Here is an 18,102-nt window from a genome sequence, read left to right on the forward strand (position 1 = left end):
CTGTTTTATTATTATCTTTTAGACAGTTTTCTGTGTTTTTCCACACATATTATAACCCAAACAAAATTCTCTTACAATGTCATGGGATGGTCTCAGTATGTCTGATTGCTTTTTAAGAAATTAAATAATGAAATGACTAACAGTTCGTTACTAACCACTTTTTTCTCTCTTCACTTTTTCTTTCCTGTTTTCTAGATGAGGAAGAAGGCAAGTTCACGTTTCTTTTTTAGACTGAGGATATTTTTGCGAAGTTTGAGAGCTTATTTAAAGGGCCAGGGTTAGCAGCTAAGTAGCAGGCTCTTCCTGACCTATAGTCCCCCCTAGGGCCTTTCCTGGCAGGGGGAGGGGGCAGGAACCTGCATTTGCAGACACCTATCTGGTAGGGCACTGCTGACATTCTGTTGTTCATCTTTCAAGCCATAAAGTCTCATTACAAAATAGTTTTGTTTTCAAATACTGAGTAGTAAAAAATCACATACCTGAAAGTAACTATCTATGCTAAAATTTCATTCTGTGAAACCCAAAAAAAGAATCATGTAGATTAACAATTTCAGAATGGTATGACACAAAGTATTATACTAACTTCAAAAAAGTGGTAATTTTGAATCCATCCAAATGCCAAATTTAGGATTATCTGATTTTCCTCTGTATTTGTTGGTACATGATTCCTTAATTTGACCAACTGTTATCCTCTATCAAGGTGGCAGTCTTAATATTTTCCTTTCTTCTTTGTAGACAAAGTAAATTAAGCCAACTAACTCTATTTGAGCTTATTGAAAATGAATATTTATATTAGTCTGAAATTGCTACCCCTTTTAGGGAAATCAGAATAATTTTGGATAGAATTCTGATTTTAAAACTGAATTTAGTCTTTCTCAATTTTTTTTCCAGGTTTTAAAAATTACCACTTTTATGACCTTTTTTTTTTTTAAATCTCATTTGCTTTATCTCATTCGCTTTATTGGCCTGAGAATATAAGTGCATGCCTCCTAAAATACCTTGTAGAAATAGAAGGCCCTTTTGTGATCAGGTAGTGAGAGAACCGTATCTCCGTCTCCTGCTCTGTTACTTGAGCTTCGTCTGCATGTTTCACGGTTCTGCAGTGCGGGAGGGAAGGATCATTCTGTGTGTTTCTCTTTCTAGGTCACCAGTCCTTTGTCGCTCCTTCTTGCAGCGTCTTGCACTGCCCCGCCGCGTGCACCTGTAGCAACAATATCGTAGACTGTCGTGGGAAGGGTCTCACGGAAATCCCCACAAATCTGCCAGAGACCATCACAGAAATGTACGTGGCCTGAGATTTTTTTCTTATTCCTCTACCTGCCAGTAAATCCAACATTATTCTTTAGGAAATTCTGGGTTTATCAAAGGCACATCTGATCAGTTTTAGCTTAGTCAAATGTTCCTATCAGAAGTGTTTTGAACCTTACTTTGTTCAATTGAATACATACTTGGTTGACTGGCTAGGATTTAGGGGGGGAGGCACAGGTAAAATTAAAAGGAATATGCTTTAAGAAATGATAGTACTTTCTCTGCCTTGAGGAGATGTCATTAGGAGATGTTATTAGATGTTATTAGGGAAAGTAAGAAGAATAGGATAGTTTGTGCCTAGCCCAACCTTGTGGGTTGTCCATTTCTGGTTTAGGGCAGTGGGAATGGGAATACAGAGAGGGGTAGAGCCATAGTTAATAAACCATAGAAATAAGAGGGCCAGATGCCGCTCTGTCTGCTCCATAGCTCATGTTTTAAAATGTAATCCTATTTTTTTGTACAGATTGAGAGTTCAATGCAATGTGTAAAAATGATAATGTACAATCAAGTATAATTATTTTATTAGTGAGCATTTTAGCCTATTTGAGCCAACAACTACCGCTGTGAAAAATGAAATTCTCCTGATAAGGTATTGAATTGTGTGCGTGTTTTGTTTTCAGCTGTAATTTCTGTGTCCTCATGTGGATATTACAAGGTCGCATGAGATGTAACATGGAATGCTTTTACCATCTAGGGACATAAGTGCTAAGAAAAATCTTTATCTCCATATCCATTTATTAAGAAAGCCCCTCTTAACTGCTCAGCTTACCCTATTATTGTTTTATAGGCCAATTCTAAATTGTAACTAAAGAAATGGTTTTGGATGTTCTTGGGTGGAAAAAGCAGGAACTGCTTTGGGTGACAAGCATACAAAGTAGACCAAAAAAAATAATTTTGAAAAACTGCCCAATTTTTTAGCCAGTTGTTCACTCGTTATAATAACATAACTGCTGTAGTTTACTGTACATGAGAAAAACCTTAGTTCACAATACCTACTACCATTCTTTTAAAGTATCTAATATGCAGAAAGTAAGAAGAATTTTGTGTGCTTAGCAACGTATGACATGATTCTCTGCAGAACTCTAGAATCTGGAGAGATTTGACACAGACCCCAAATAACGTGGGCAAACCATAATATTATTCTCATCCAAATTTTAATTGTTGTGACACTACTTCACTTATAGAAGACATTTGTAAGTAATTTTTTGAGCCAAACCTTGAAAGAAGAATAGAGTACAATTTGGAAAGAGTGGGTGACATTTCTGAAAAAGAAACGTTGGCAGCAGAGGGCAGAAGTGGCAATGAGCATTACGTTTGAGAGACTGTGCAAGTTGACCCTAATTGCAACAATAGGTTCATGTTGGGACATCGTGAAAAATAGTGCCCTAAAAAGGACATCTGCGTCTAATTTTAAAGCCGCAGATTGCTGAAGACCTTTAGGTTCAGTCAGAAGATATTAGATGTGAGGACTTAGGTAGTAGAAAGGGCACGGTGAGTTTTCTTAATAAGGAAGCAGTATGTTCACCCATCCAGGCACAAGCATTTATTATCTAACTACTTACTAAATAAAGGCAGCATGAATGCTCCACAGCTCTTCCACCAAGTGGCTAGCAAATTTGACATGCAAATTAAAAGTATGAAACAAGGCACACAGTAAGAAAGTCATTGTGTATTACTCTGGTCGTGGACATACCCAGAGCCCAGACCACTCCACTGTCCAACATACCCATGGAACAAAGCTTCACTGTATCCCCTTAAATAGATTGAAATTAAAGGGAAAAAAGAAACAATTTAAGAGATAAACACACCAATTTTGAGGTATTACGGAGGTATTATAGAGGGCATAAGGAGGACAGAAGATTAAGGCGGTTAACTAGAGTCAGAAAATTTTAACAGGAACCCCCGATTTGCCTACCATTTACTGTCCGTGAGACTGTGGCAAGTTACTAGTCCTCTGTAAGCCTGTTTTCTCATCTAAACGAGGGGATACTGTGAGTGCGAAATTAAATAGTTAACACATTTAGTTGGCATAGGTAATCATTTTATGAATGATACATTAGTCCTGGAAACCTTCGTGTAGAAGTATCCCCTGAGCTAGGCCTGGAAGACAGGCAGTCCTCAAGTTACAAACACCAGACTTACGTGCAATTCACACTTACAAACAGGGCTCCTAGAGTGAATCCCCTAGTTGCAAACGTCTGACTGATGTTCAACTCTCTCTTACACATGGGGGCTATTCCAGGCAATAGGCAAATGTACCGTTCTAAGTTTCAACTTAAGAACAAACCTATAGAACCCATCTCATTTGTAACGTGGGCCCTGCCTGTGCAGAGATGAGAAAGGGGCTTTCAGAATTAACAGACCATCATGAGCACAGGCAGCAGGAGTCCAACTACAAGACACTGTCATCCAGAAATTGGCTGGTGTTCAATGCCTGAGATAGAACTGGAAAGTGAAGTTGAAAGGTCGGTGGGAGCTGATCATGGAGGCTCTGGGCAGTGGAAAGCTCTGAGCCTTCATTTGGAATGTGTTTGAACACAGGGTTTCTTTTTTTTTAGAAATGTGCTTATTGAGTGAAAAGTTACAAACTCTATTACAAGATTCTTTTGGACTCACTAACAAATTTTTATTCGATTCTGGTCAAGTTTATATTGTGTTTATGAAGTGCATGGAATTTGTCTATAGTCAAGACCTTAAAATACAAGTGTTTGGGGGATTTAAATCACATGATGATTCTGTAAATAGCCTTTGGGAGTTCATGGTCTACATTTTGATCTTGGTTCACAGTGACAAGGTGCCTTTGTGAAGTGTCTTTATAAAGCAAGGGCATGCTGTCTTATAAACAATCTTATTCATTTTTTCAGGTAGATACTATTTTTATAATGACTATCTTTTTTTCCACTTAGTTATTATTATTTACCTATTTCAGGAGCAGTAAAGTGCTTGAACTTGAGCAAATGTGTCAAAACCACAGGAGCACAGGAGGTTTTGTTTTTTGTTTTTGTTTTTGTTTTTTGCTGGGGCTGGATTTGAACCTGTCACCTCCGATATATGGGGTCAGCGCCCTACCCCTTTGAGTCACAGGCATTGCCCAACACAGGAGGCTTTTTAAAGTTATGAATCCATCATAAACAGAAATGGTGGCTCATTTCGAGGTAATAAAATAAGAATTAGAATAATATACTATTTGGAAGTAGAGAAGAAAATTATCAGTGTAAATCGTAAACATGACTACATTTTTAAAAAACCAGGATACTGAAAAATTATTAGTAATTCAACATATGAATGTATTCAAAATATTGACAGATGTTCAGAAATTAACAGTTTGCTTTGATATCAACTGTAAACAATAAAAAAACTTAATGGAAAAACAATTCTCTCAAAATACAATATCCTGTGCAAACTCCAGAAGGCTCAGATAAATAATTGTCTTAAAGTTGCATGAAAAAGCACTGGAAGGGTAGATAACAGACTAATAAGAACAACTCCATACAGAGACCAAGGACAAAACACAGGAGTTTTAATCTGAATCTTCTAGAAGAATTAGTATGATAGATGTTTGGGTAAAAGGAGCGAATACAGGGTGGAGGCTTTCTGCGAGGCTATTGGTCCAGGGGACATGTAGGAGCTAGCCAGTAACAGGGGGAATGGTGAGGTGGTGTGGATTAATGGGATTTGACATTTGATGAGGTGGAGTAGTAATGGAGAATTATAAATTAAAGATGGTGCTGACACCAGAGTTTCAAGTCTGAGTGATGCTGGTTGTGGTTATACACATATCATTATGTATAAGAAGCTGAGGAATAGGACTGATCCTTAGAAAGAAGATGATGGTGACCTCAATTTATAAAATATTGAAGCACTAATGACACACTGCAGTATTAAAAATATACAGCCTATAATAATTTTGGAGCAATACAAATCCTTGAGACAAGTATTTCAAGGTAATCCACATGATTAACACACAAAGTTAGGCTGGGCATGGTAGCGCACACCTCTAATCCTAGCCCTCTGGGATGGAGGATCTCTTGAATTTCAGATCAATCTCAGCAAGAGTGATACCCATCTCTACTTAATAGACAAAAAAAAAAAAAGCCCAGTGTTGTGTTGGGTACCTGTAGTCCCCACTACTCAGGAGGCTGAGGCAGGTGGATCACTTGAACCCAGGAGTTTGAGGTTGCTGTGAGCTAGGATGATGGCTTGGCACTGTAGCCAGGGCAACAGAGACATATTATATCTCAGAAGAAAAAAAAAAAATAGTTGATAGTTGAAGCCATTAATTTTCCAATAGGAAAGAGAGTTAAGAAAAGATATGCCCAAGAACATAGATAAAAACAGCAAGAGGCTCTGAGAGGTCAGAGAGGAAGGAGCTGCTAGGAATAATGGTTTGCAGAGACAGATACGGCTACGAATGCACCAAGCTGAGATCTGAGAGGTCCGGACATTTATCCAGCACACTCTTCTTGCATGATTCAATTTTGATAGAGTGGTAGCTAAGGATGCCACCCTTGCAGTGGTTCCCCACCTTCCTAAGGTTGTGACCCTTTAATACAGTTCCTCAGTCACAGTTACGGTGACCCTATGCTATTAAAGGGTCGCAGCCTTAGGAAGGTGGAGAACCACTGCTCTAGAGTGTTAAAGATGGGGGGTATTGAATATTGGAGAGAGCAGATAGGGAGCAGTTTGAAGAATTTGGCTGAGAAGGTACTTTTTTAAAACTCCTTTAAAATCAAAGACAGTTGTTGCTATGAAGGACAAACTTGGATTTATTTTAAGATGCAAAACCCTGCGATCCTTAGAAAGTCTGAAAGAAGGAATGGGTTTGGAGAGAAATGAAAAGCCTAGAATTAAATAAGACACATGTGGGAGCAAGATGATCGTGGACACAGGGGGCATCTGTCACATATAAAAAGCTCTGTGGGTTGACAAAGGAGAGACTAAGATGAGGATGTAGCAGTGGAAAGCAATCTGAGACGTCTAAAATGGCTTATTGTGAGGTGGGTTTATTTTTTACCTTAATGCTTTTCTTCTACTTTGTACGCTCTCTAGATTTTGTATGATGGTTGCATTTAGTAGCCTAAAAGTTATACTAAATAACACGCCCCATTGGGTTTGCCTGTGCCAAGGAGGTGGCGTGTCAGGTAATGATACAGTAAATTAAATTTGTAAGGAGAGTTGGAAACATATGTGAAGCTGCAGGTGAATTTCATTTCTCTGATTATGACATTATCAGCTTTATCAGTAGAGCATCTGGCAATAAATTATATTGATCTTCAACTTCAAACCCCCCCTCCATTTTCATTCATTAATGTCTATAACTTACTACATTAGTTAAATCATTTCTTTTATTACTCTTTTATTTTTTTATAAGAATAAAGGACATTAGGAAGATTATTAAATTTAAAATTTTTTTATCTTTATTGATTCTGGGTTTGTAATACATGATAAACTGAAAATGACAAATTCCCCTCCATTTTATTCAAATATATTGCTTATGTCTGGATTTTTACTGTACATTGTCAGTAGAGTTTTTTGGTTGTAAGTTATCAGATATTTCATTTAATAATGTTGACTCACATCCTACCATGTGATGTCTTTAATCTTGCACCTGTCTCCATATAATTCTAAAAAAAGAAAAGTATCTATGTGCTATCTGGGAGTGATAAACTGCCTATAAAACTAGGTAGAAACACATGACTCATTGTTTTTAATTATATGTTGTGTCTGCAACTACAGATTCATAATTCATACCCTTGGTATTAACTAAAACAATTACTTATTAAATAAACTATGTAAATGACATATTCTTTTGAAGTCAGAATTGAAATAATTGGGAGAAGGAGTAGTAGACTCTGGCATTTATCTGATATCTGCAGTGCAGGATGGTACTTACACATTATGTCATTTGATATAATCATTGACAAATAATGATAATATCATTGATTATCATTGATAATCATTGATAAATCCTCATTGGCCTGTGATGGCAGCATTTATGAAATTAAATAAAATATGAAAACTCATGCCAAAGCATATTTCAGATAAGGACTGGTAGTTTTCTCCAAGGGGCCCGATTACGCTGATTATTTTACCATGGTCCAGAAGCTGTCTTTGTATCTGTAAGCTAGAAATCGGGTTTTGACTGCGTATCATTTTCACATTTTGTAATTATGTATGTGTTTGTGGGCTTAGTTTTTAATATCTGTCTCAAATACTAAAAGTTCTACAAAGCCAGGAACCAGTTCTGTTCTGATCACTACTGAAATTTAGTGCTTTTTAGCACAGAGCAGGCACTTGATAAGTATTTATTGAGGGAATGAATGAGCTAAAGATTAATCAAACCTGTAGGGCAGATTTGTCTCTGAAAGATGGAGCCAACGTAACCAAGATTAATAAAACCAGGAGCAGCCCATTATCGCCTGTAGACAAATTTGCACTTTTTAGGCATTAAATCGGTTAAGAGAAAAGTTATATGAATAGAATGCTTAATGGCATGGGCTAAAATGGGGGGAGAATACTAAAAATTCATTAATAACATTTTCTTGTACCTCTTACTTATTTGGATTCCACTCTCCATGTTTTTGAGATCTTTTTCTTTGTTCTCAACTGGCATCTACTAGGGACCTGTTTATTGAGATATATTAATTAATTCAACTGTCTTATAAATAAGTTTTAAATAATTTTTACCAAAGTTATATTTCTTCTCTAAGAGCCTATAGCCGTTTAACTCAAGTCTCTCAAGGACTGACGATTTTATTGTTTAATTAAAATATTTTCACTGTTTATTTTTTTAAAAAGAGACTAAAAAAATTAAGAAATTTTGTAAAACAAAAATTAATCGGGAAGTTGCTAAATTGGATTTTCTTGATACCAAAGCTTGTATTCCTTTAAGCTGCAAAAGAGGTAGGCATCACATGGTCTTGCGGGGAGGAAAAATTAGAAAAAATCATGAAAGACACTGATACTCAGAAAAACAAGGGCAAGGGCCACATTAAGAAACTCACAAAGAGCACTTAGAAGGAGCAGAGAGGAAAAAACAGAGTGTTAACATAGGGCTGTTTTCAAAACTGAGAGCTGTTTTGTATTCCTTTATATCTAGAACTCCTGTCATCGTTCCTATTCTCTGTTAAATGATCTCATATCTGAATTTTCTCTGCACAAAATGCATCCAAGTTTAATCAGGTTTTTTAATTAATGTGAAACTATATGATTAGACTTCAAGCTTGGTGAAGGCAAAGCCATGTCTGTCTCTCACCATTTCTGCCTTAACACCTGGCATAGTGTGGGTGAGGTGGGAGAGGTCACGGGCACAGTCTGGAAAGCCTTCAAGGCTCCACTTCTCATAGTTAAAAAAGAAAGTGACAAACAATATGGACCAATGACAAGAACACAAAAGGGAAAAATAGAATGTGATGTAAGATAAAATTAAGTGTGGACTAGGCTGGGCACAGTGACTCAGGCCTATAATCCTAATACTTGGAGAGGCTGAGATGAGAGAATTGCTTGAGGCCAGGCGTTGCTGTTGCTCCCTGAAAACTTCCCCAGGACACAGCTGCTGTGAACATTCCTGGTTGAAAACTTTGTTCTCAGACATACAGAATGCCCCAGGCAAGTCTGTGCATGGTCTGGTCCATGGCAACAGAATATTTAATAGCTAATTGATGCGCATACATTGAATCCTCAGGATTAATTTCTCACATTATTTTTTGAGATACCGTATTTTCAATATGATGTGTTGGGTTGCTGTAAAGTAGACATTTAGTTCCTCCAATCCACTTACAGGTTTTCTACAGTATATTGCCTTTACAAGCCATTATACAGAACTTTCATGCATCGTGGAGGATAGTTGGAAAGCACACGGGATATACACAGGATACACACAGGATATCTCGTTTACTCTGATGTCCTCCGCAGAGGACATGGGCTGCCTTGTCAAGGCTCAGAGGTGTGGGAGCCTCACGATTCTTTCTAGTCTATCTGAGAGATCAGGGAAATGTTCAAATTATGAGAAGAGAAAGGAAGGTAGCAAAGTTTTCAGGCCTAAACTCAATCCTCTGAGAGTGGTATCAGTGACTTCAAGGGTGTATTGGAGTCTCAGAAGTGATTCCGCTTCTGCCAGACGTGCTGTTCAAAAGGCAAATATAAGGAAGTTAAATTTGGTGAATAAACTCACCACCTTTCACTGGTCCAATAGTGAAGAAGGCTCTTTCAAAGACAAGCACCGTGATGGAGATTGAACATTAGGTCTGGAATGCTACTTTTGTTCCTTTACTTTTCTCTGGATCACTTGCAGGCATAATTATACAGAAATGAAAGACAGAATGATGTTCTAAAGTCTCTCTCTAGGGCGATGCCTGTGGCTCAAACAAGTAGGGCATTGGCCCCATATGCTGGAGGTGGTGGGTTCAAACCCAGCCTCGGCCAAAAAAAAAAGCTCTCTCTGATTTCAACCTGCACTTAAAATATGGAATACAACTTAAAAAATTTATATATTGCCCGTTTCTTTTAATACAAATACTACCTCTCATATATTTTCACCCTTTTTGCATGCTATTTCTTTGCTGCCCCCTGAGAAATTTAAATCATTAATTATATTAAGTAATACTTTTGGATACACATATTTCAGAGTCACCTGATTTTCTGTATATAAAAATATGCAAATTAAATTTCATTGCCTTGTCTTTTAAATAGCCTATTCTATACTGGCCGATTTAAACAAATTACAAGTCCTCAAGAAATTAAGTCTGACTTTTAGGTACTGTTTAGCAGATACTTAGCAATACCTCAACTAATAGCACATCTTTCATGCTCTATAATTTGTTGACTTTTTTTCAATTATCTCAACTTTTAAACAATAAATTTAAAAAATAAATACAGTGTATATAGTTTGGCTAATTTTTCATTGCACATGTAGATAAACTTGACTTTGTTATTGAGACAATCTTGCCAAAATCTCTTAGTAGAGCAGATGTTACTTTTTTTTAATGTAACGTGATATAAAAGAAAGAAATAGTAATCTCAGCTGATCTTGTTAAATAACAAGAGGGTGATAATTTCAAAGTGTACTTGTTTTATTTTTATTTTATTTTATTTTTATTTTTACTTTACTGTTGGGGATTCCCCTCTCTCAGCTGTCCCTTCCCCTCCCCTCACCGTGTACTAGGTCATTAATTGTCCTCATATAGAATTGAGTACATAGGATTCTTGCTTCTCCATTACTGTGATGAAAGTGTGCTTGTTTTCACTGTGAAAATATTTAGTTGACTATGAAAATATTCTCCAACTTAGAGATATATTCAACTCAAGGGCAATAAAATACAATCGAAAAATGGCAGTTAAAATGTTTTAAGAGTGAAAATTCCAGCAGTTCAGTTCAGTTTTCTTAGAGCACCTGTTAACACCTGCGCACTTGTTCGCATTTTGCCGTTTTACATGGTTCAAATACTTTCGTTACTTCAAATCCACCCACAGAATTAGCTAACCTATAACAGGACTCTGAGTCTGCATTTTACCTTTTTATGATTTTGTGTTGTTCAGATTAGGTAATATGACAACACTTTCAATATTTTTTATCTACTAGAAAAATGGATGGCACGTGCCAAGTCTCAGGACAGGATAGAGTCCTGTGCTCTGGGTGGGATGGAAAGGTTGTGGTTGTTAGAAAATAAAGTGGAGGCCAAATCTTGGAGAGGCTTCTTCAAGTCCTGATGATAATTGGATACAAAGAAAATTCTTGAGTGTTCTTAGCATGATTAGATTTCTTTGTTAGAAAAATCAATCTAACATGAACTGGAGAGAGGTTTGGAAGAAAGAAGCCCGTTGCCATGTGGGCACAGCAGTCTCTGTAAGGGGTGATGAAGGCCAGCTGAGCAGCAGACAGATGGGAAATCATTCCAAGAGCTACCGCCACTGCGAATGCAATTGATTCCTCCCTAAAAATTCTACAGGAAGAAAAAATGGAGACTCCCTGAAATGTAAAGTAAGACCTGTGTAGACTCTAACCTATCAATGAAGACAGCTAGGCTCATAGGCACAGTTTTCTATGATTCATTCTCAGAATGAATGAAGGTGTCGTTTGTGTTTCAGACAACTGTGTTCCAGATTTCTGGTTCCTCACAGGGAGAGACGTAGTTGAATGTTTATGTAGTTTAAATACCAGGGTTCAGTGTCATCTGAATGTCAGGAAGGAGATGATGGATAACTTGGAGAAGAATGCAAGCTGTTATCTACTCACTGAGTAATTGTTAAACAACTGACATATAGAGATGATATCTGTAATATTTTAAAACTAAAATGATTAGCAAAGGGGAGACGTAACCCAGTGCCCAATGCATGGTAAGTATCCATAATTCATTTTATGATTAATGAAAAACAGAACAACAGAACCAGTGTTTCTATTTCTTGGGTTGATTTAAAAAATTATATATGCAAAGGAAGTGTTTGTGACATTATGTATATATTTTGTCTTCCTGAACTCAGTGAGCCATGTGCCCAGGCCCTTGTTTTTGCTCTAAGGCTAAACTATTTGATTAGATATATTCAATGCATGTTTGCATTTGAATACATGTCCATGTGAATATATGCATGAAACTTTTTTTTATGTTGTGTAATTTTTTTTAACATAGAATCTCACTCTGTTTACTGGGCTCGAGTACCATGGCATCAGCTTCACTCATTATTTTTTATTTATTTTTTATTAAATCATAGCTGTGTACATTAAAACTATCATGGGGTACAGTGTGTTGTTTTATATACAATTTGAAATACTTTCATCCAACTGTTTACATGGGTGGAGCTGGAAAATATTCTTCTTAGCAAAGTATCCCAAGAATGGAAGAAAAAGTATCCAATGTACTCAGCCCTACTATGAAACTAATTTATAGCTTTCATTGGAAAGCTATAACCAACCCAACTTTAGCCCACAAATACGGGGAAAGGGAAGGGCAGGGAGGGGGAAGGATGGATGGAGGGAGGGTGATTGGTGGATCATGCCTGTGGTTTATCCTAAAAGGGTACATGTGAATCTTTCTAAATGTAGAATATAAATGTCTTAACACAATAACTAAGAAAATGACATGAGGGTTATGCATGAAAATTTTACCTCTTACTCAGAAGGCACATGCACACACACATATATTTTTGTCTTGCTGCAAATGTTTTAAGACCAAATAGGAAAAGAGTCATTTCTCTGAGTTCAAGGATTCTCTTGCCCATTACATAATAATGCCAACATACCACTTCACATTTCTGGAATGTTCCCTCAACTTTGGCAGTAGATGCAGCCCACTGAAACCCTTCGCATGTTCCTTCATGAAATGACCCAATCTATTTTAGCCTATGCATGTGCGAAATCCCAGAGCAGTGACAAAGTGCCATGTTTATGGAGGGATTAAAAGTTCGTAGATGCCAGAAAATAAAGCCGAAGCCGAATCCTGAAGAGACTTCTTCGAGTCCTGATGATACTACTACATATAAAAGTACCAATTACACTTTACACTCTGGGAAATGTATCCTAAAACGACATCACAAGAAATAAAATAAAATTAAAGAAATGAATAGGTTTCAGGAAAAAGTTGATCCCAAGACAGGAATGGCTGATAACCAGTTAATATGGACACCATCTTGGGTAAAAATGTGAACGGGTGTCCCTCTCGAGGCCAATATTCACTTACCTGCAGAAGGTAGTTATTACATTTACCGAGTTCCAGAAACTGCAATTACAAGACAGAAACAGGCTAAAATATGTTGGGTCATGTTATGGAGGAACGTATGAAGGATTTCAGTGGAACTGCAGTTCCTGGCAAAGTTGAGGAGACCTTCCAGAAATATAAAGTCCTTATGTTGGAACGGGCAGGAGAGTCCTTGAGCTCAAATAAACATGGTCGCTTCCTCTTTTCCAAATGCTGGGCCAGTGTTACCTATGATGAGACTGTACTGGCAATGCAGAAAAATTTAGGATTCAGAAGCCAGACTCCTTCTGCCTCCCTCTCCTCACCCCATTAAATCTGTGTTCTTTCTGTGGCAGCTGTTTTTGCCGTTGACGTTAAAAGCAGATGGAGAAAATGCAAAGAACTGTCAGTTTTATGACCGTGTATAATCAGCATCTGGGCTGTACGTTACAGACACGATCAAACCAAACTCGTGCTTTCCTGGGTTTCATAAAACTTTTGTGTGTGTCTAAGACTGTCCCCCAAATAGGGGAAATGCTATATTTTAATCATCTTGATCCTGGAAATTGCAACCAGTTATATTTTTTCGGCTTTCATGTGAGTGATATGCATAAGTATGTGTTTAATATAGAGTCACTGAGTTATCTGCAAAGCTGTTCTGCTAATTTGTTCAAAAACACGATTTGGAACCATATATATTTATTTCACATTACAGATGGAATCGTGTATCAAGTTTAGTTGTTTGTGTAACATGTGTGTGTGTTTTGTTCTATGGTGATATATATTATATTTGTGATTAGATATACAGCAGTGCCTCCCTTATCCACAGTTCTGTTCTATGGTCTCCGTTACTCATAGTCAATAGCAATCAGAAAATATTAACAGTATTTGGAAAGAGAGAGTGACCACATTCACTAACTTCTGTTATAGTACATTGTTGTAATTTTTCTGTTTTATTATTAGTCATTATTAATCTCTTACGGTGCATAGTTTATAAATTAAATTTTATCACAGGTACATATGTATATGAAAACTTAGTGTATGTAGGGTTCAGTACCATCCGCTGGGAGATTTAGGATCCTCTGGGGGTCTTGGATTTATCACCCACAGATAAGGTGGGGGGGGCTATTACATATGCTGTACGCTTTTTGTTCTATGGTGATATATATTATATTTGTGATTAGATACACACACACACACATATATATATATATATCTCCATGTTTTCATTCTTTCACTTGTGTGTAAGAAACAAAATCCCATATATTTTATTTACATATCCTATAATGTTTAGCACAACACCTATGGACAGGCTTTATATTCCCCATTTTTCAGAAAGAAAGACTGAGACACAGAGGAGGTAAACCCTTTTGGGAGGTCCACAGAGGTCATCACTGGCATCTCCTGAATTTAACCCAGATCTGCATGAGTCCAAAGCTCATACTTTCAATCATTTAATGACAATGTCAAAAATGGTTTATGTATTTACAAAGCATCTAAATACTTCCGGGGGGCGGTATTTAAGAAAGGGCACTCAGAAAAAAAAAAAAAAAGAAAGGGCACTCAGATTTTATTTTCTATAGATTGTTACAATAATGTAAGTTTTGAAACATTCAGAATAACGTCTAAGACTTGATTGCTGGTGAACTGAAAGCGTCACTGAAAGCATGCTGATACTCCTCATATACCCCGTAAATGGCTTCAGAACTAACTGGTTTTTTTTTTAATTGCCCAGTCATACTTAACATTGTTTACTGATGAAAGATCTTTCCATGCTTGGCCACTGAGGAGTATTATATATGTCCACACATGACATAATAGGACTCGTTGGGCTGAAAGTTGTACCTGCACATACGGACATGTTCTAAGGATCACGCATATGAAAGAAGGCTATTCTATCATTTTCCATCTGCTATAATTTTCAAAATAGATTCCAAGACGTGACATATATTGCTTGTCAAACTCTAAATGTTTGAAGATATGCATGATAAAAAGCAATGTTTAAATAGCAGGAGGAAAGAATCCAGGGTGAGGTGGAGGAAGAGGGCTCTTGTATTGCTAAATGATTTTGTTTTTTATTTGAGCCGTTGAAAAACTATCTCCATTTCTCATATTAGTGAGCAGGTAATGAAATTCTTCTTCTAATTTTGCCGTGGTAACAGCCATTGTTTAGAGGGGCGTGTGCATTTGTGTGTGTGTGCATGATAAAATATTTTTGAATCATTCACATAAATTCTGTGTAGGCAAAGGTGCTGGCCCCATTTTCATGAAAATATCTTCCTTATAATATGTGGTTTATTGGATTACCTTCCACTCCCCGCTTTGCTAAATCTATTTTTACTTTGAAACTTACGAGATTGAATTTTCTCTGAAGGAACAGCATTTGGAAATCTCTCAATTAAAGTAAAGGTTATCCACAGCATGCAAATATATTTTAGCCATTATATTATCTGCTCTTGTAACACTGGGATGTTTGTAAGTAGATTCTTTATAGAACAGTGATTCAAATTTAAACTCTATAAAATTCAGCTGATTCTATGCTATCAAAGCACTGGATTAGGGGAGAGCAATGCTAGAAATTGTAAATTTCATTTTTCCCCCTTAACCTGAAACCCTGATATTTTACTTTTACAACCTGGTTTATATCCTTCTCCCCTTTTTGGTAGGAAGAAGGACACCATTTGACATGGATGTTGCTGGTAGTTTATCAAATGAATTCTAAAGTCCTTGCAATGAAAAACAAAAAGCACATTGAGCTAAAGACTAAAAAGATGACGAGAAGTGTAATTAGTTTATCGTTTGCTCACTCAAGAAGAGACAACATTCTGAAATATTTTAAAACTTATTGTTTGACATCTGTCAGTAGTCGAATATTTTCCTGCTTAAGAATCTGGCTCTTTGAATGAAGGATGCAACAATGTCTCACTGTAGAGCACTGCTGAGACAGTGTAATAAATACCAATTAGCTGCTGAGTCCCTGTAAATTACCATATAAGCTCTGTTTCAAATACGGTTAAAAATACACAGACAAATGAAAAAAAGTGAGCAAATCCATCGTTCAGCTTTCTGTCATACATGTTATAAAAGAAATACTGTAGTTTGCACTGTAAAGATGAAGTCGTGACAAATGGCAGGAACAAGTGATACACACAGAGCACTCTATCATGTTTGATGTATTATTTTTGCATATAAAATATAGTACTATTTCATCATGAATTCTTGTTTTATGTATTTATTTTCTTTAAAAGCCCTTATTTGGTATATTTCTTTTATTGTTTCATTTGCTTTAATAATATTTATCAATGAAATTAATTGTGAATTAAATACACATTATCATAATGACATACATATATTTGAGTACTGTTAGAAAAAATTGTGATCATTTTATGAATTTCAGATTATGAGACTTTAAAATGATAAATGAATTTTAGAATTTTTAAGGAAGATCTTCACTTACATAAAATTACGGAAGTAGTTTGTCAGTTAAGGTTATTGACATTTCAGAAATCTTAATGTTGAATGTGGAAATAAAAAAAATAGAAAGAAATTGAGCTTGGCTCCTATAGCTCAGTGGTTACGGCGCTAGCCACATACATCGAGGGTGGCAGGTTCAAACCTGGCCCCCCCTGCTAAAACAACAATGACAACCACCACCACAACAAAGAAATATATAACCAGGCATGTGGTGGGCCCCTGTAGTCCCAGCTACTTGGGAGGCTGAGGCAAGAAAATCACTTAAGCCCAAGAGTTTGAGGTTGCTGTGAACTGTGATGCCACGGCACTCTTTCAAGGGTGACATAGTGAGCCTCTGTCTCAAAAAAGAAAAAGAAATTGGCTATGAAACATAAATACAAAAGTAGGCTCTTAGTCAATAACACATCCATGACATTATAAACACTGCATGCTTTTGATCACCATTGAATTGCAATCATGCAGCATAATATTTTGTGGAGACATTAAATATTTGTGGGGTAAATGAATGAATGAATAAGTTCTTTAAATATTTTTAAGAACCTAAAATCTTGTCTATGAAAAGTAATTATATGAATTAGTTTTCTATTACTGTTAAATCTTTTAGTCATCAATAATTATTTACCTCATCATGTTGGTCTGCTATTATGAGCAAATATTTTCCACATTAAAATGATATTTTATTGGCCATGATTCAATAAATGTCCTCTAACTACCATGTTTCCCCGAAAATAAGACCTACCCAAAAAATAAGCCCTAGCAGGATTTCTATGCATTTGTTAAATATAAGCCCTACTCCGATAATAAGACCTAGTGATGGGCATGGCCGTGTAGCATATCTGCATAGCCACGCCGCGTATTTTGGCATGAAGATTAAGACACTTCCTGAAAAAAAGCCCTAGTGTGTCTTCTTGAGAAAAATAAATATAAGACAGTGTCTTATTTTTGGGAAAACATGGTAGTTAATTGTGTTCCATTTATAACTTGTTCTCTTTGCATTTTTATGATTACATTTTAAGCTTCTTAAAAGTTAACCATAAGAATGAATCAAGGCAAAAAAAAAAAAATTATCCCAACCCCAATTCAGAATATTCTACTCAATAACATAATAGTGAAATAATTGAAATGCTCTTTGCAATGCTTAGAACTTTTGGAAAAAAATACCCTTACTTAAATAATGTAGATGCCAAATCTGTATTTTTTTCACATGCTTTATTCCTGTCATCTGGAAAGTCTGCTCTTCAGAGCCAACAAGCTGCTGACCAGGATTATATGAAAAATATATAGAACACTGTGAAATAAAAACAGAAGAGTTAAGAATATATCCTTGGGGATATAAAGAAAAGCATCATTAATCATATCTAAGAAAATGAAGGCTTTGAAAGGAGGTTGTGCATTAATTATCTTAAAATAGATAAAAATTATTAATAATATAAAATTATCACTATCCAAAATGTCTAATAATAGAGAATGGAATATTATGAAGCCATTAACAGTAATATTTTTCAAAAGTTTTAATGATATGAGAAAACATGTATGATATGATATTGGATATAAAGATATAAAAATTATATGTATAGTAATATCCAATTATTTAAACTATACAACCAATAATGAAAACTAAAGTAAAATTCTGAGTAGTGCATTATAAAAC

The 18,102-nt window shown here is 36.2% G+C and overlaps 1 protein-coding gene across 1 annotated transcript in view; it reads left to right on the top strand.

Annotated features, from left to right (window-relative positions):
* SLIT2 (slit guidance ligand 2) overlaps positions 1 to 18,102 on the top strand; it is a 344,584-nt gene that overhangs the window by 226,541 nt on the left and 99,941 nt on the right. The window contains exon 9 of the mRNA XM_023515340.1: positions 1,144 to 1,282. Within this exon, the coding sequence (XP_023371108.1) occupies positions 1,144 to 1,282 (139 nt within the window). The remainder of the gene's footprint in view (positions 1 to 1,143; positions 1,283 to 18,102) is intronic.

The sequence above is a fragment of the Otolemur garnettii genome, unplaced genomic scaffold (assembly GCF_000181295.1).
Source record: "Otolemur garnettii isolate 467f Iridium unplaced genomic scaffold, OtoGar3 scaffold00069, whole genome shotgun sequence".
Taxonomy (NCBI): Eukaryota; Metazoa; Chordata; class Mammalia; order Primates; family Galagidae; genus Otolemur; species Otolemur garnettii.